At 35.5% G+C, this 20722-nt stretch overlaps 1 protein-coding gene and 1 long non-coding RNA gene across 3 annotated transcripts in view; one reads left to right on the top strand and one right to left on the bottom strand.

Moving 5' to 3' along the window:
- Positions 1-18814, top strand: part of LOC123871903 — a 67888-nt gene extending 49074 nt beyond the window's left edge. Inside the window, exons 3-7 of one of the 2 annotated variants that reach the window (XM_045915951.1) lie at positions 12725-12830; positions 14165-14307; positions 15004-15101; positions 15655-15820; positions 18558-18814. In XM_045915951.1, the coding sequence (XP_045771907.1) occupies positions 12725-12830; positions 14165-14307; positions 15004-15101; positions 15655-15820; positions 18558-18661 (617 nt within the window). In that variant the 3' untranslated portion in view covers positions 18662-18814. Of the gene's footprint in view, positions 1-12724; positions 12831-14164; positions 14308-15003; positions 15102-15654; positions 15821-17475; positions 17642-18557 lie in introns of both variants that reach the window. The other variant, XM_045915950.1, reaches the window with a different exon arrangement.
- The window catches only part of LOC123871914, a 575184-nt gene that overhangs the window by 204631 nt on the left and 349831 nt on the right, over positions 1-20722 (bottom strand). The gene's annotated exons all lie outside the window — the stretch shown is intronic.

The following is a 20722-nucleotide window of genomic DNA, read 5'->3' as shown; positions in this document are numbered from 1 at the left end:
TATGTTGCCCAAATCTTAAATATATTTTAATCGTTTCATCAATTAACACGGCATTTCAAATGGCGTCAAGTGGACAGTAGACCCAAATTACCCGCCAGACGGTTATTTACTTTATCCTGAACGTTATAAAGTTTAAATTTCACAGCTCTTGTGATTTTGGAGTAAGGTCAATAGCTCTATCGAAACTTCCAAATAAAGTTCAAAAATTTACTAATAGCAGACACTGTATAAATTTCAACCTACGCATGTTGGTATCTGCTACTTCGAGTTGGTATTTTAACTTAAAAGTCCATGTATTTTAAAATAAAATTAATAGAAGACTATTAAACTAAGTAGTAGGTAGTTACATAATATTATAGATAATAAAAAGTCCCACAGTCTTAAAAATAACCCTATATACAGTGCCAGCAGCCATTTTACAATATGATTGAAGGCCTTATCAACAAGGTCAACTTTGCCTAAGATTATCCGTTATAAAAAATTGCTTGTTTGAGGTCATAAACTATGCATCATCTATTATTATAAACGCGATGATGCCATGGCATAATCGGCTTATAAATTTTATCAGTAAACACCATGGCTTTAGACAAGATACAATATATCTTTAAACCGGTTCGTAGTAGATACTTATGCGTGAAACTAGAGCAATCCACCACAGACTAGTTATACATTAATTGATTAGGAACCTACTGTGATTAGTTGCTACATTGTTAGGTATATGAAGAAGTAAAAGCCGTGATATCGGCTCTTACTTGGGAGGTCGGGGGTTCGATCCGTTCTCCCCAATGTTCTCATAGGTGTGTGAAGTCTGCCAATCCGCACTTGACCAGCGCGGCGTGGTGAACTATGGCCTGAGTCTTTCTCATTCTGACAGGAAACTCGTGCTAAGTAGTGTGCCAGCGAGGTGTGATCATGATGATGATATGAAAAAGTCAGTGAGAATCAGTTAAAATCGTTTCAATTCGTGGTTTTGCAAGCGATCGGCCCCAGTGCAGTGAATCTGAACCCATATAATGTAAAATGCGTTTTGTAACCGGCCAACGTACCGTGAAGGAATGCCGACCTCATACTTCGGATGTGCGATAGGTGAGACCTCGGACTATTTACATGCGCATTAGTTTCGTACAGTCTCTTAATATTTTTTATGTTTTGTTGCAAAGGTAGTTAAAATATTGGGTAACAAGTGCTGCATAACCTTAACGTAAATTGTGGTTAAATAATAAGCGCTATCCATATTATAAATTATGCAAAAATGCGTTTGATGTTGGTTTATCCTTCAATCACGTCACAACAGAGGAACGGATCGACGTGATTTTTTGCATGGACATAGTTAAAGACGACTGACATTATACTACGTAATTTTCCGACGACGCAGACGATTCAAAAGTACTTGGAAGAGTTTAATTGAATAATTTTTTTTTTATTTATGTATCCCGGAAAATCCTCCACATCCTGAAAACTTCCTAACTAAATCATCAATGATAACTTGCTATCTAAATTCGATGATCATAATTAATAAGTGTCTTGATTACCAGAAATATCCAACATTATTAATTTTCGTTTCCAGATCTAGAATTATTGTTTAAAAACCTCAAACCTCTTTCAATGAGGGCAAAAATCTAAACAAATTTAGTCAGTGGCTGTAATTGTGGAACAACAGATTTGTTCGTATTAATCTCTATGCATGTGTTTATGTTAATAAACGTTAAGTTATATTCGAATGATGTTCGTGACTTCATAATATTCATCATCAAAGGCATCAAACTTGTTTGTATGTCGTCTTATTATTCAGCTGATCATAAATTATTTAAAATATGTCACTCGGTTGTAGTTATTTGTTATTGTTTTTTGTATATAATGTTAATTGCTGTGTATAAATTGTTTAACAAAATAAAGCATATTGTTTTTCCGGCTTAAGGTAAATAGATACCTACCTACTTGCCGGAACAAAATTAAAATACCTCATGGATAAAGTTAGTGATGTCATTTATATTATATCCATTAATAGTTTTGTTACAGTTACGTCTTTTTTTTCTTTTATTCCTTATCTTTTACCTTTTTTATTTTTTTATTCAGATACAAGTAAAACCTATCTACTAAAACTAGAACTGAATAGGTACCTAATAAATAGAGTTTTATGAAAATACCTAAATGATGCTTTTAAGCAAATATGTAAATTTTATTAATAGTGATGACCTACCTACTACCTATTTATAATGGAGGCAGGATACAATAGAAACAATGGGTTTTATGTATATGCTGCAACTATTTATAGTGGATAAACAGGAAAAACGACGTTTGAACTCAAATACTTCGACAAATAAGTACTTGTACAGAGTTATACCATCTTACTGGAAATTCCTGAAAATCAACTAATTCCTGAAAGACCGGCATTTCATTGACGGTTCCAGTGTAGCCAGGGGCGGCCATAAATCATCAGGTGACGTGTCGTTTGCTCGCTATTTTTATTGAAAAAAATCTTATTATCAACTTATTAGTTCACAATAACTAGTAAAGATCAGTGACATTTACGACAAATTGATTTCCTAATACTTTTATCCAATTACAATAAAAATAAAAATCTTAGGGATAAAAATTTTATGTAAGACATTTCACCGCGATTAAAATAGCATTATCGGATTACAGAAGGGCTGGCTTATTTTTTTGCGCAACAGATCAGCCTGGCTGTCCAGCGCCGGATATCCAGCCAGTGTTCTTGGCACCAGTTTCACGTGGGCATGATTTGTAGAGTAATAAAATAATATATAATATTTTCTATTTAAAAAATCAAAAAAAAAAAAAAAAAAAATTTTATTGGCAAAGCGGTAGCAACAATAATTTGAGTGTACTAAGCCTGTACTAAGCATTAAGTTTAAATATTTAAATGACAACGACACACAGTGGCCCAATCCCGTTGCTCGACCGCATAGTTTACTTTGTACGTTTAGAGTAATTTACACATGGAAGTGTACCACATACCTACTGTTACGTCTTATCTTTAGCTACTTGATTTACGATAAATACCTACCTAAAGATAAAGAAATCCTAAAGACACAAAGTTTTCGTAGTAAACCAGTTTTTCTGATGACTCTGATGAAGAGTTATAAGTTACCAGGGAATATATTTCCTATGGGGTGGATGATCCGTTGAAGGGTGGCAGAAAGGAGTGGAAGAAGAAGACATGTTGTGCCGTAGCGTGGAAAGAAGAAAAATGCACCCAGCCAAGTTATAGTGTTGGAAGGTGCGTTCAATGTTTATATCGCTAACAGTTCGACATTAACTAGGCAAATTATTTTGAAGCCAGTCCGCCAGTAGGTAACCAAAATGCAAGCAAGTACCTACCAATGCAATACATTCTATTGCTACTCGTATTGTATGAAAGTAATGAAAGAAGCAATTCGTGTAGGCGATCAAGCTAACCCACCTATCAATGAATGCGTGACGCGAATCGGCACGTGATGACGAAAAACATGCTTGATCACCGATTCACGACTTGCTTGTTACTCGTAAGTCATACCTACTTATATGTTCAAGACTTTTCGGTTAGCTTTAATAAGATTACGTCAAGACATCTCCAAAAAAATTACCTTCCTACCTATGCGTTTTTGTTACTATGTTTTTACGATTGCTAATATTATTACGTAGCTTCTTCGTAATGAACTGAACTAAACTGAAATGAAGCTGTGATAGCCTAGTGGTAGGACGTCCACCTCCTAATCGGAAGCCGAAGGTTCGATCCTGGATGGGCACCCACCTCTAACTTAGATAAGTGCGTTTTAAGTAATCAAATATCATTTGCTTTAACGGTGAAGGAGAACATCGTGAGGAAATCTGTATGCCTGAGAGTTCTACATAATATTCTCAAAGGTTTGTGAAGTTTGCCAATGCACACTTGGCCAACGTGGTAGACTATGGCCAAGACCCTCATAACTCTGATAGGAGACCCGTGCTCTGTAGTGAGCCGGTGATGGATTGGTCATGATGAACGACTGTTTAGTTTTTAATTAACTATTACGTATCGAAGTTAGTTGCTATTCGTACCTATATCAACATAAATATACGATCTATATGCGCTGAACATAATATAAGCAGCTAGGAAGTCGGGATACATAAAGTCGATTGAAACTTCTTGTTTCTAATCGACTTTGGTACATTTTTTATTCATTCCTTAAAAAGAAAACCAGTCGCCATCAGCATGCCAAAAGAGTGCCGCAATTAGCAGTTGCCTCGGAAAAGTACAGTGAAAGTGACTTGTCAATAATTGGCGGGAAAAGTGAGGTGGGCGCCGCCATCTTGAATTTTCTTTCCGGACCTACCCTAGTTTAGTAGTCAATCCATTGATTCTTCTTATTTTATCAGTTTTGATTTTTTAAATGAAAATAATATTATATGTAATAAAAATAGGGAATTTTATCATGAAAATAAATCCTAATAATGTCGGCACATAGTTATACAGTTAAAATATGCTGTAGCTACTATAATTTTAATGTTTTTAAAGATATCACCTTAAATTTCAGCCCTTTGTATTTCTATAAGTGTTTCATTTATTATTGTCCTTGTATTTTTGTGCAATAAAGTGGTTTAAATAAATATCACACAAAAACTAATAGATAAACCAATTTCACTTGGGCATTTGACCTTATCTAGGGATAAGATTTGTAATATATAAAAAACATTAAAAAAGTAACATTTAAAAAATATATAAATATGTATGTACTTATATGTAACGACTGAGCAACTCCTCCTTATTTTCGTATATTTTATAAAATTAAGTATCTAATATCGTTTCAAGAAATAAGTACAAACAACAAACCAAACCAGTCATGTAATCTTTTGAACTACAATTATAGAGTATCAAATAAACATTACAATACTGTTGAACCTATCGAAGCATTAAATCCTATATTATCGTATGGGAAAAGCAGTCATGGTTGACATCATGACACCATATTGCAACGCAGCAATCGCAATAAGGTAATAGTAAAAACATTACCTAGGTACAGTATAACTCACGCAACTATAAGGTACATTCAAATTAATGGTTTTGCAACCTGTTATAATGATTTCTGCAGCGAATTGCTTGATATTGGAACGTTGACAATTACTTAACACGCAGTTGGTCTAAAGTATTTCGTAAGAATCCTGTATAGGTACAAGTTTCGGTACTCACACAATAGGTACCTAGGTATATCATGATGATAATCTATTTATTGGTTAAAAATTCTTAACTATTTCCTATAAATCGTTGATCTTGAGAGATGTTACAGCCTGTTTTTGGTACGTCCTTCCTCAATCTATAAATTGTGTTTTTGATTATTGCGTTAACTTACAAGCAAGTAACTTATCATAAACAGGTTTATAGTGTACTTTTTCTTCCTGTCTTAAATGTTTTTTCTTAGCCTTGTTTTATATACGTATACCTAGCTATAAAAACAGCTGAGCATTTCATTTCGTATAACTTTCATAGTGTTTCGTAATAACCTGCAAGAATGTTTCACGCACACATAACCTACGCATGTGATAAGTCGATACCTTTATAACTGCTTTCTTTTTGCCTATCGTTTTGTTCCGCATCGCTTCAACCACGCTTCAATTGATATAAAGTAGCTGGGTCTTTTTGATATCACACTGTTCAACGTGTTTGCTGTTGGACAGTCTTGCATTCTTAAGCCAAATACTGCACCAAACATTTTATAAACAACACTGGTTTCTTTAATAATATCGTACCTACTCATTACATTTGTAAAAAAGTACCTATCTTGTGACGTCAACCTTGAAATTCTATGAAAATGAAAACGTATCGAAATGCATGTCGTGCTTAGATGAATTGTTTTATCTTTTTAACCCCCGACCCAAAAAGAGGGGTGTTATAAGTTTGACGTGTGTATCTGTGTATCTGTCTGTGGCATCGTAGCTCCTAAACTAATGAACCGATTTTAATTTAGTTTTTTTTTTGTTTGAAAGGTGGCTTGATCGAGTGTTCTTAGTTATAATCCAAGAAAATCGGTTCAGCCGTTTGAAAGCTATCAGCTCTTTTCTAGTTACTGTAACCTTTACTTGTCGGGGATGTTAAATATTTTTAATTTACACTTGTCACAATTCATCTCTGTCAAATCTCTATGATGTCGTGCTTACGATGTCAATGTAATAGAAAAGAACCAAAGAACCTTGAAGTTGACAAATCAGAAACGATAAATTATATGTTTGAGTGTTAACAGTTAGCTGTTACTTAGATGTACATTGCTGTTTAAATATAATGGCTATAAAAATAAATATGCAAGGGATTATACATATTTGATAATATATGCCTAAACTGAAGAAAAGGTCATAGTTTCCGCTTGGTATTACATAATAAGTATGCCGAAAAACTAGGCAAATATTTATGCATATCGCTAATCTAACGCGGAAGCGAAAACAACACTTACAGATTTACTTACGCGACGATTTAAGCGTTACGTATATCATTCAGAATAGGGTATTTTACTGTAATTTTTTATTACTTTATTATAAACTAGGATAAAAATAATGACGTAAACTGAAAAAACTAATTAAATCGATCAAATTAAAAAAAAGTTATAAGCATAATATATTTCAGATCAGACAGAGATAGCGATAATAGCATTATGACGTCACTCCGTCACTAATGCCATAGTAGCTTCGTACGGTTTCATACAAAATTTCGTTTTGCGAGAAAGGGATAGAAGACCCTCCCACTCCAAAATTAAAATGCCTGTAATTTTGTAAATCTATGTTGGATTTTAATATTTTTTTCAGCCCACGTCATTATTTTTATCCTAGTTTATAATAAAGTAATAATATTTATCAAATTCAAAAGTAGGTAAATACCCAATTATTCGCCATGAAGCGCAGTAATTTTGATCTGCTGGGCACACTATATCATTGTTATTGTTTTATAGTACTGGCTTATGTTTTTCATGTAAGAATTGCATAGTCGTGGAGCAAGCGAATTTTGATACTGTTGGTGTCTCGATGTGATGATATTTTGATACCTACCGTAAGTGTTAGACGCAGGTGTGATGTTTACAACTGCTTTTTACATAACACGTCTAGTGAGAGATAATAATGCTAATGTTGTTATTAGGGAAATAGGCTGACACCATTTAGCAACTTCCGTCGAATCCTCTAATCGTTTGAATCCAGTTTTATAAATTTTACAAATTGTTTGATCTAAAATGAATCTAAATTCCTTTCTATCTTTCATTTCTTATTTCTAACTTTAGATACACAGGCAGGTACCTACTTTTAAAGATTATTTACCAGATCTTATAATGTAACACTTCAAGTTTTAAAAATCAATATGAAGATATCATCTGTCTTACTAGGTACTTACCTACCAGTTTAGGGAGATACTTAGTTAAGGTTATGTATTATTTTTTGATTAGTACCTCTCAATATCTTGTTAGTTTAGTTGTTCCATAATCATAATATTTGGTTACTGTCCTTCTTATGTTTCGTTTCGAGTTATGTTTTAGGTTATTTAATTATGTTTTATTATGAGTTATGTTTTATTATGAATTATGAGTTATGTTTTAGGATATTTGGTTTGACTTGTGTTCCGTGATTGTCAGCGATAGTATGAGTAATGAGTATTCAGTGATCTACCTATCTTCTGCATGAAAAATATCCTTTGCACCTAACCTACTTTGTTTTGTCGATTTTATTTCCCTTAGCTTTAAATCATTCGCCAAACAATTGGTCTTCTCGTTGGATAAAACGTGAGGTCATGTTGAGCACCTGCATCGGTAACTTATTGGCTCAAGAGTCACGCTCGTCACAAGGACGTCCTCGCGGTCGACGAAGACTTTCTCTAACGCCGCGCCCACTTTTGAATGCTGCAACGGACCGGGTTACCCATTTTATCCATATTTTATCATATTATGTCCATCTATCATCTGGGTACAACCTAAATTTTCGATGTAAGAGCAATACAAGTAAGGGTGGATTGCTTTGTTTCGGTAGGTATGTGATAATTGCTAAGATGTACCTAAGCATATAAGCAAGCTTGGAAGGGAGGATTTTTGTGGCAGTAAATCCTATCAGACAGTCAAGTGCACAGATTTCGGATCCAGGGTAAGCATTCATTAGACTTCCTTATGTCTATATCTTAGTTGCAAAACTAGGTACGATATGATATTTGTATACCTACTTGAATTTTAATTCTTCATAGTTTTATCACGGTTTAGCCAAGGTCGGCAAACGTAAAAGAATCCCCTTAAATTAAGTAGATACAAGATACCACATCTACCTACTTGCATAGTAGGTACCTACCTGTGTAGTACAATATCTGCTCTACGTTGGTACTAGAACTAAGGAATGAAAACTAGGTAGGGAGGATTAACTGCCTATTAGAAGATATATCGATCATCTCAAACTCTAGTTCTCTCAATGTTTCACTCAGATGAATAGATATCAACCAAACTAATGACTGGCAAGTGCATAAGCGATTAAAATAGATTGCCTTGTCATCTTTTATGTAAAGAAATTTCTAGACATATTAAAATTACTTTCTCGATTATTATGGCTTTTATGCAAATGAAACTATAGTGATATTAACATAAAATAAGATGTTATGTACTGTTTAACGAAGTTTTATATAATAACTAGCCGATGCCCGCGACTTCGCCCGCGTGGATTTAGGTTTTTTGAAATCCCGTGGGAACTCTTTGATTTTCCGAGATAAAAAGTAGCCTAATGTGCTAATCCAGGATATTATCTATCTCCATTCTAAATTTCAGCCAAATCCTTTCAGTAGTTTTTGCGTGAAGGAGTAACAAACATACACACACACACACACACACACACACACACATACAAACTTTTGCCTTTATAATATTATAGTGTGATGGTTATAAAATATGTATCTATATGTAATCAAATCCGCCATTTCGATTTTTTATTTCTAACGTAAAAAAGAAAGGCTTGGATAATACAGCTATAACCTGAGTTATATACAAGTGTAAATTAAAAATTTATAACACCCCCGACAAGTGAAGGTTACAAGTAACTAGAAAAGAGCTGATAACTTTCAAATGGCTGAACCAATTTTCTTGAATTATAGCTAAGAACACTCTCGATCATTACCTTTCAAACAAAAAAAAAACTAAATTAAAATCGGTTCATTAGTTTAGGAGCTACGATGCCACAGACAGATACACAGATACACACGTCAAACTTATAACACCCCTCTTTTTGGGTCGGGGGTTAATGAATAAAGCGTTTGTAACTGTATTGTCTGCCAATCAACAATTGGCCAACGTGGTAGACAACAACCTAAACCTTTCTTATTCCGAGGAGACTGCATGTGCTTAGCTGCAGTGGGCTGGCGATGGGTTGTATTTGTATTGCACTTAGATTATGAATAAATGAATGAATGAATGGTTATACTTTTATTGTACACCACAAAATTAGTACAGAAAAAACACATACAAAGCACAACAAAATATATGGCAATTTGGCGGCCTTATCGCTACCTAGCGATCTATGAAAATGATTAGTATTAGGCACATTTATTTATACTAATTCTGTGGTATTAGGTCTAAGGATCTTCATAAGTAGCCAAAGTCCTCGCTCCTCCAATCTCGCTATTTCAGTCACAAGGTCTGCTTGTTGAAACTTGAATTAATCAAGAGATCTAGATCAACAGATCGCTCGCGTAGAAAGTCTTAGCGGCGGACCATTAATCAACAAAGTTACACCATTCTTTGAGAAGATTAAGACTATACGATAACTATATTTACGTACCATTAATACTGGTTAATCATAATAATGTGCAGGCTTGTGTGCAGGTTGACGAAATAATAATTTGATTGGGGAGCAGATTAAAGTTTATCTATAGGCTCTTGGACTGTAGTAAGAAAGTGATGTGATGTGTCGTATAGCGGTAGTTTATGAGGCTAGAATTCATTATTTTTATTAAAGAGAATAAGTAATTTAAAAAAAACTAGATTTTTCGTTATTTTTTAACATAATTAATTACTAAAGTCCATCGATCTAAAGTCACGCCGTACGGAAGGTGATTAATGACGTCACAAGGCATAAACGACAAATATTTTTCTATTTTTTAACATTTTTTAAGATCAAATATATTTTCCCGCAGAAATTACTCTATTTTTATGTTTAAATATTTTTTAATTTGACCACAGATTGACCTGTCTTTTGCTGCTATAACAACAAATACTAATAATAATTTCGAAATGGCAAAAATTTAAAAATCAACGATTGTTGGCGGCTTTTGTTCCGATTTTGGCCACGCGCCAAAAGAGCCTTGTCAGAGTGTAGTACCTTATACGATGGTACGGAGTACGGACTACCTGTGCGAGTGCAACTCGCACTTGAAGAATTTTTAAACATAGACTTCATGGTTTACTGTAAAATCATTTAGATATGTATGTGTATCTCGTCTGACCATAGATATGTACGTCTGACGTACCTACTTACGACTTATTATGAGCAGGTAGATACTAGGTAGTAGGTAGGTAGGTACATTGATGATAATACATTATGAAAATTAACTACGTACCTACTTATTCTAGCAAGTGCCACCTTATACATAAACGTTTCATACGCGCCACTGGATACCAGGCTATGTGGGCAGAACAATGCTTGCATATTATGAGGCCTATTAAATATTCATTGTCAAAACACTGCAGTAATGATTGTTACCAACCTTGTGTTCATTTGGGTTGTTGAAGTTATTTCGAGTTCATGCAAAATTCTTGCATTTCGTTCTAAATAATACATTAGATTAACAGTGCGGTTACTTAAGTAGGTACTGGCACTGAACGACAAAGCATAGAAACCACGGTTTTAACAAAATTATTCGCAAATAGGAAACTTCTCTACCGGGATCGGGATTTGATTGAGAGACCGCCATCTCCAGTGATGTTCTGTTCTTGTAAAACTTCGGTCGTCAAGGATTATACAAGACTGAAGACATAAGACCTATTAGTAGGTAACCTATATTTAAAGACATCTTGGAAGCATGAACCCCAAGACAGTATACCTATATAGTTGAATAAAATCGCTAGCATATTTTGACGTGGCAACGTCTTATAATTCGATAGAGCCGGCTGCACGCACGAAAAAACATGACTCATGCGGCGTTACCTCGCTCTGAGGCGTTCCATGTAAGGCTTGAAGTGCAAGCGAGAGCGCGGAACGAGCGACAAAGAAGCACAATCGGCCTTTGTTGTCACGTTCAACTATCGTCAGTAAACCGACTTTACAGACAACCAATTTTTTTTACTAAAAGAAAGTGAAAATTGCACGGAAAAAAAGCTAAGCACTATAATATAATATTTCTAGGAAGCTGTCGACGATGTTAATAATCACATAGCGTTTTATTCATTAATAACTAGAATCATCCGTGAGAACTCTGCGAAGAGTAGGAAGTGGGCAACAATGGCTTATTGCATTAAAATCGCGCTCTTACCTACTTCTGCAGATCTGAATGGTAGTAAATGTGGAAATCTAGGCCTGCTTAAGATCAACTTACGATAATTATCTAGGTGACACGACAAATCATAGATACGTGCATAATACCTGCGGAGTATCTAATTAATAAGTACATACAAAAAAAGTTGGCCCTTTCGGCTATGATACCTACTTAATAGCTCGTTCACACAGGCTGCGTAAGCGTTGCGTACCCGTAGACGTATCGCGTACCATTGCGTTGTAATGTATGGAACTGTATGAAACATGGCTCACCTGGACGTATACGTAACCCAGTGTGTTAGGGGTTTACGCGCGACACTACGCACGTGTCACGTGTACGTGCTTGGTGTGAATCAGCTTAAATCTCCATCTAAATTCGGAAGATTATTCGCCGCTCTAGACTCTCGAAAATATATCTAAAAAATAATGTCCTCTCGCTTCTTCTGCTTGAGGTCTTTTAACTTTAATGCTCAAGTATAGAGGCGCCGGGATAACCTAACCCGTAGGTATAACTGGTAATCTGTGGCACAGCTTTTAAAAATAAAACTTATTTATTCCTTTTTCTCGCCCGAATTTCGGCCACGGCAGCCAATCTCCACAAAGATTAGCCCTCACTCTCATAACCGATGGGACGGCATTCCGACATGATAGGAGAGAGATCAGGCGCAGGACTGATAACACGGCTGTCCGAAGCTCGCTACGAATTAGTCTATAAGAAAAACAGATGAACTTACAAAATGATCAAGTGCCAATTTAATCGAAATAGTTCTTCTACTTCGCCTTAGTTAGGCTTTAATAGGTATATACGAATATAAACAGACAGAACTCAGCAAAGCTTTTGTGTATTTTTCTCGCAAGTAACTTAGTCATTTGGAAACGGATATTGTGAGCGAATATTATGAGTCAATATGTTGGCATTTATAAACTTGAAGTTGAATATTATTTAAATTATCATAACCAATAGTTTGAGCTTTTTGTCCCGAGTAATAATGACATATTGACCTTCTGTCTGATGCAACGATGAATCGCTACCTTTTGCGCAAGATTCGATTCTCAGTTTAGTCAAAGTTAGAGGTGCGTGCCCAGGATCAAACCCGGCCTGAACCTATATATGATTAATAATACATATATGATTTTATGGAAATTCCTCAAATCTGGTGTTCCTCAAGGCTTCGACCTGACGTCACCACCCTATACTTAGTGCGTTGCATCTTCATACCTATCTGTTAGTAAATAGTACTAACTAAAATAGTATTTCTCTTCTTTTCAGTCGAAATATACCTGTCACCGGTGGAGACGCACTGCAGCAATGTGGACTACTTCATTCCCGATGAGAACAACGAGACCAAGGGGCTGTCCGACGATGCGATGAACAGGTAAACATACTCAATTTTTACAACAAAAAAAATCTGAAGCCTGGCACTAAAGAAATTAAGTTAAAAACTAAAATAAAATTAAATCTAAAATTCTTGCCCGATGAATTTAACAATTTAAATCTCTGACATAATGAACTGATAACTGTTAAATTATTTCAAGTTGATAACAGCTAACTGTTCGATTATTTATTTATTATTTCATTTTGAAAAAAAAAAATAGAACAATTTTTTATATACTTACCTGCTAATTTGTTCGCGAAATCATTAAAATTAACGGAAAGATGGAAGTTTAAGTAGATGATTGTAGTATTCATTGTCAATAAGTAAAGTACATAGTAAACAGTTTGTTTATAGATATCTTTTACCAACCTAGGAACTAATCATATTATTTTAGTTAACGAATTGGTTGGTGATTGAGATTATTTAATAAGACTAATATTATTATTAATAGATTATTTATTGTTTAATACTTTTACAATAAAAAGCTAATGCTCTAATAGGCAAATATCCAAGTTTCTAATGGATCATATTTTAACAAATTCACACTTTATGAAAGTAACGGTCACATGTCGACGCAACAAGGCCTTGCAATAAAGAGAAGTGGGCCGGAGTCGCCAATCTGATCAATTGGTTTAAATCAATCGCAATAGGTATTAGGGACACATTGTTTTTGTTCGCGCAATTTATTGTTGTTAGACTTGTTAATGTTGCGGGGCGAACGATGACCTAGATAGGATAACAATTTTATTATATCTAGAGTTTGTATTGAGTCATTGATCTCTTGATAATTTATAAACAGATCAATAATTACGGAGTTGGCAGGATTTGAACCTCGCATCTCTCTGAGTGTCATGCCCGAAGGCCTTTGATCACTAGGCCACGGCTCCTTTATCCTTTACCTACTCTGCCTGCCTGCGATTGCCTGCCTGTGTGAATGCCTGCGATTTCATCCGCGTAGATTTAGGTTTTCAAAATCTCAAGGGACTTCTTCGATTTTCCGTCACAAAAAAAAAAACCGGCCAAGTGCGAGTCAGACTCGCGCACTGAGGGTTCCGTACTCGGGTATTTTTTCCAACATTTTGCACGATAAATCAAAAACTATTCTACATAAAAATAAATAAAAATCTGTTTTAGGATTTACAGGTAAAGCCCTTTCATATAATACCCCACTTGTATAGTTATCTTATTTTAAAAATTGAAACACATTTTAATTTCTTTTTAATGATGTAACCACAAATTCGCGGTTTTCAGATTTATTCCAGTACTTGTGCTATAAGACCTACCTACCTACCAAATTTACATAAGAGTTCTTACTATGCACTTGTGGTTTCCAGGCTACACATGGCGCGGTCCACGGTGGCGCTGTTCATCGTGGCGTTCCTGTCGCTGTTCATCGCGTTCTGGACTGGCGTGGTCGGTTGCTGGAAGCGCAGTCCGGGCAACATCACTGCCACCGCCATTTTGATGCTCGTCACATGTTAGTAACACGTGTTTTTTCAAAAAAGAATATTAGTCATGCTATTTATGACTAACTGTCCCCTTTCCCCTCCAATTAAGGGTAAAGCTTGTGCTAGGAGTAGGTACGACAATAGTTCAACGGGTGGGGTTTGAATCGGCGACTTTTCGGAATACAGTCCACTCCTCAACTGTTGAGCTATTGAGGGTATTTTGCCCCTGTGCCATTGTTTGGGATACGAAATGAATCAATATAATAGGAAACCTAAGGCTATACCTAATCATGCGGTACCGATTCATAAGGATTGATGCATACCTATTTGTCATCGTCATGGGATAGACGTCCGACATAGTGTCTCTTTTAGGGATTTCCACACACCACGGTCGTGCAACCTGAATTCAGCGACCTAGTGCAACTCGTTTGATGCCATGTTTGCCTCCGCTCCGCTTTCCAATGTGACGAAGCTATTCTAGCAGCTGATTCTTGTGATTCGTGTGATTAAACCGCACTCAAATTGCAATTTTGTAGTTGGATTGAAGTCTACAACCGTTTACACAGACCCTAAATTCTTTTAGGTTGGCTAGTTATCTAAGCACAATTTCATAGGAAAACTTGGTCGCAGTGGATAGTTCAGTGCCATTTGGAAACAGAAAGTTCCTAAATTATGTGCCTCAAGTTCGCAATTTGAAATTAAATCCTCTTCATGGTATTTTTCAGGTTTGCTATCCGCTGGGGCAATGGCGTTATGGCACGGAGTGGAGTTCTACGAAAAGGAAAAACTTGTAGGAGAAGAATATTTCCAGCAGTGGCCACACGTAAGTTCAATTCATTAGGAGTCTTTATTTTCATAGTTAGTTAACTAAGGACTATAAGAGAATCAATTTTTAAGGATATTAATATGAGTTATGATGACTAATGGATTCATTGGAACATAGTCTGATGGGCGTTTGTTTCATTGAACAACCAGTTCTTTTTACCTGAGAATCATATTGGACTTTGACAAATGATTCCTTGCTTCGATCTTCTTGGGTAAAAATAGGTTTTCTCTCGTTTCTGACTGATAGGATAACTACTGGAGGTGCTTATTCAATTTCAAATGTATCCAGTCTTCTGAACATCTATCCAACTAGTATTTACTTACAGATAATAAAGAGACATAAAATTCTGTGCCAAGTGATCTAATCTGCCAACAAGACTAAATCAGGTATAACCAAAACGAAGTCCACAGTCTATATGAAGAAAAGAGAAAATAATTACTAGACTATACTGGCAACTTTTATCACCTAAAAAAACATTCGTAGCTATTAATTTACATTTTTCCTATTGCTATTATAAACACAATATTAAGTAGTTGAACAAAATAAACAGGTGTTAAAAGAATACTCCTCGATTTGGTACGACTGGTCGTACATCCTGGCTTGGTTATCCGTTGGTGTGTCCTTCGGGAGCTCCATACTTTTCTTCTCCGCGGCCATTTGCCTCAGCAAAGAGAAACGACGTGAACAGCAAAATAATGTGCAGTATATAATGCCAGGTTAGAGGGCCGCCATTTTGGACGCCATGTTATGTGTCCGCCATCTTGTGGAAGCGGTGATTGATTAACGCTTGGCGGTGGATTTTTTTTAATTTTAAGATTCAAACTGTTGTATATTTTTTTATACGCCTTCATTGTTTTGTTGTGTATAATTTAATAATTAATTAATTATTTTTTAATTTTCATTTTATACATAATATATTTCTAAGAACATTCATACGATATTGTATAATTATATGCATATTATTTCTAATAAGATTAAATACTATGTAATTTATTTATCTATCTTCTAAGGTACCAAAGACCTTCTGAATTTCCTGTAGGTAATTTAAAAGGAAGCAATTATGATTTAAATATTACTTATCTCATATAAATGAATGTACCTATGTATATCTATGTAAGAAAATATTTATTATTTCAAACAAATATTATTATAAGTACTATACATATAATTTAATATGAAGGCAATTTTAACTTTTAACTTAGATGTAAGTATTAATATATAATGGTAAGTATCTCATACTAACAAAATGCTTTCTTTTTCTTTTCATGTTTCTTCTGAAACGTGGCTACTGCGTATAACGGACGACGGATATGCGACCGAAAAATAATAAAATAATGCATTTATAATATTAAAAAATAATGCATTTTCATAAAATAAAACGCGCTATCTTAATATCTGGTTTACGCCAACGCCATACTAACACGCTTACCAAATTATTAACACGTGGGATTTGTATATATTAAACATAACGAACTCTTCACATATTTTTTTTAAATCAATCATTAATTTTGTCTTATAAAATATTCCTACTTTATGCACATCTTGGTCACGCCAAATACTTTTTAAATAAATTGTATAAAAATATCATACACGTGTACAAAATTGTTGTATTTCATTTTTTATTGTCACAACTAAAACTGTTATTACTTCTTTGTAAATATATTATAACATCCCTAAACTAAATTTGTGAAAATATTTGAAACACAAAACACGGGATACGCACACACCAATTCAAAAATATACATTTGATCACTGCTTGTACACGATCTACCCTCATTTCTAATGAAACCCTAAAAACTAATGAAATCAATTTTATTATAATTAAAATACCCAATAAATTTGGCCACACCAATCCACAAACCTTAAACAAAACCCAAAAATGTTGATTTTGATATGTCATAATCTATTTGGTCATACTTATCCAAACGCACTCACAACTCAAACCCATCCGATACATACAAAAATTGATAAAACATCGCAATCAATTTGGCCATACTGATTTAAAAATCTACAACATAAATCCCAATAACATTTTTATGACCATCCTTTTGGTCAAACTAATTAAAACACACACAACTTATTCTGTTCGGCTGTACCAATTTTAAAATCTACACCAAAAACCCTACAAACACACTCATCTTAATCTATTCGACCATACCAAATTCAAAACTACAACATAAATCCCACTTTACACTAACATTTGTGATATTGTGTCTGCCATATTCTTTGGTCACACAACTCATACACGGCCATACTGATCAAAAAAATCATAACACTAAATTCAAATTTACTATACTCGATGATCCTATCTCGCAATCGTTTTGGCCATGCCAATTGAACCCCGCAACGTATGGTGGCCGGTATAAACCAGGTATTGCGTCAGTACTCGCGCGTGTGGTATGACTGGTCGTACATGGTGGCGTGGTGCGGCGTGGCGCTGTCGCTGCTGTCCGCCATCTTGTTCTCGTCGGCCGCCATTTGCTTGCGCGGCGAGCGCGAGAGGGAAGAGGCGCTTAATATGCAGTACCTCATGCCGGGTAAACGCTTTTCTCATCAAGCCACGTCCACACCGATACATATTTTTACTGGGAAATTCATCATATTCGGAGTTTTTTTTTCTATCGAAGCTCTCGATAGAAAACAAAATTTTCTATCGAAGTGTTTCTCGTCAATGTGGCTAGCTCTATTGTCGGTACATAATCTTTAAAGTAAACTGACGGGTCTTTTATTGCTTTCCCGTTCATAATGCTCTCTGTGGAAAAACACAGAACTAAATCTAGACCTATCGATTTATTTTCGAGTGGTTTACAAATGAATTAGCCACCTTGTCTTTTTCTATGAAAAAGGACGAGCACGACGCATTTTTTGGTGTGGACGCGACTCTAGGTTTTATTAAAAAAAAACATTATTCATTGGCTTTACTACTACCAGCGACTAGTACTAAATTTTGATCGGCTTCGGCCGCTGATTCGGTTCTACAGAAATATTTTAACAAATTGGCAGGGCTTAATTCATCGCCCATGATCTCAACCCCTTTTTTAGTATTGAAAAACTCAATGTCTGTACATAAATCTCTAATGAATGGTTTCCTGTTTTCTGGGTGCATGATGCTGACTGTGGAATGTTATTTTAAAGGTGAACGGAGATATTTTGAATCTTTAACGATAGCTAGTAAATCATTTATTTTTTACATTTCCATAATGGTTTTTTTAACTTGCAAGATAGTTAGATCTCCTTCAGAACTTAGATCTCAAAAAATTTAAAATTAGTTGTATTTTTAATTTCATAAAAAAAAAGGTACCCAATATGAGTGTTTTTATAACAATAATAATTGAGTAGAATTTAAAAAAAATCAATTCGCTTTTTACTACCTAATTCAGAATATATTCCCTTCTGGTTTGTATAGTTGTCACTTTAAGTTAAGTACTAATATATATTTTATGCGTTCCACAGTGTATCCACAAAAGCAACAGTACGCTTACGCCGGGTACCCGCCACCGCAGGCCTACCCCGGACCTTACTACCACGGCTCCCAGTACGGGCCGTACAACTACTGAGCATGCGACCAGATGAGGGACCTCGTGGCGGCGCACTTCGCCAACGCCCCCGCCCCGCAGGCACCCGCGCGCAACCCCTCCCCGCCCAACCCCTACCCCTACCACAACCCCTATCGACAACCCTCTACCTCCTCCGTCGAAACATACAACTCCCACCGGAAAATAAAAAGACCCAAACTCGGTGACAAAAAAGTCTACAGACCGGTCAGACGTCACACGCTATCGCGAATAGACGAGACGCCTCCACAGACCTTAAACCGACCGCGATCCAAATCCCTGCAACATTCCACGGATTTCTCGTCCACTAGAGCCATGATACGATCTAGATCGAACGTCTCGGCCGACACGAGTCGAAGCGTACCCGTCTGTAACCAAAGTCACGATATAGAAAATCAGATAGAAAGCATTAGTCCTCAGTACGCTGAACCAAAGGGTTTCGACTCCGGTTCCTCTGACGAAAGGCCCGCTTCTATGATGGACTTGCCGATTATGGTCCCCTTGGACCCCGTGACGGGCGCGTACATCCCTTACCCGGAGTACGCGTACTACCACGACGACGATTGCAGATTAAACCGTTTCAAGTGGAGGGGCAATAAGAAAAAACCGTCTTCCAAATCCAACAACTTGTTTCTAGCCTTCATGTACTGAGCGCGGATGTTTGCAAGGAGTTATACGAAATGGTTTACGAGTTTCGAACGAATGCCGTTACAGTGTATGACGCCACACCCATGGTATTTTTTTCTGTAAAAGTTTTTCGGGCTGTTGAGATAAAATTAATGACCGAACACCAGTATTTTGCAACAAACTGACGAATAGTGATTATTTAATTTTTTTACATAATGACAAGTAAGCATTCCCAAAACGAATTAAATTAGTTTTATTTCAATGTGTCCTAATCACGGAAATCTTTGTACACTAATAAAACAATCATACACTGCTTTTGTAATGGGTGGCCCGAATCTGGTAGAATAGGTATGTATTAAAATAGTACTTATTGGCACATTTTATAATGGCAAAAGCAAAGGTTGTTCGAGAGCAAGATGTAGGTGCTTGAAATGAAATTATATCAATTAATCTAAGACAGTCGAATGCTCAAATTAGGTATGTAGTAATATTTACTAGTAGTAGTAGAGACGCTTGGATGTGAAAATATATGGCTTAAATTAACGTCAAAAGATAAGTAAGAAGCTCAGGTTAGCAACCACATAATATACGCCTACATATACAGGTCGAATTGAGATACTCCTTAATTTAAAGCTAGTTAAAGAGTAATTTCAATCAATATTAATTTATGGTCTATGTGATGATTAAAGACATTTTGGAATGAGGGAGTTGTATAAATTGTACAAATTTTTTTGTTCAATGGAAACCAAAGTAAGGGAACTTCGCTTAATTCTAGAAGGGGTAGGTTGATATTAACTACCAATAAATATATTAAAAACAAAGCATCGAACATACTTTTGCTTTTCCTCTGATCACGGCTTTACGAAACTCTAACACCACCGTCTTCGAAACTTGACGCGTTTCCATTTTTTCGAACAAAATGTTACGAATTTAGTAAATAATATATAATTATGTATATCAAGGTGTACTTGAGAATTAGGTACTTTTAAATTAGGAGTAAGTCGTCTACGACTCCGCCATAAGTGTATCGAAAAACAAATCTTTTAGTGTTTAAGATCTTCGTAAGATGTTTTATTTTATTGAGAGATAACGGGTGAATGTTTGAATGTTTTGAATCGGAATCAGTGCCTTGGGACTAAACAATGCTCATTATACATATATGTACACATATTGAATAAGAATAAAACATATCTTATAGTAGTCTCTTGATAAAACTCTTACAATAAACAAAAAATCAAAATGGCGCCCATTCATATAAAATGACAATACTAAGGCTGAGATTTATAGGGCGCACTTTGACTTTTCTCAGATTTGAGATACTGTTAAAACAATGTAGCGTTATATTAGTATCACTGACATAAATCTGTCTCGCTTTACCTAGAACTTAAGTTGCAGCAAAGTACGTACACTCTATAGATTTCAGCATAAGAAGCAAGA

The sequence above is a fragment of the Maniola jurtina genome, chromosome 14 (genome assembly GCF_905333055.1).
Source record: "Maniola jurtina chromosome 14, ilManJurt1.1, whole genome shotgun sequence".
Classification (NCBI taxonomy): Eukaryota; Metazoa; Arthropoda; class Insecta; order Lepidoptera; family Nymphalidae; genus Maniola; species Maniola jurtina.
This window is presented reverse-complemented; position numbering and strand designations above follow the sequence as displayed.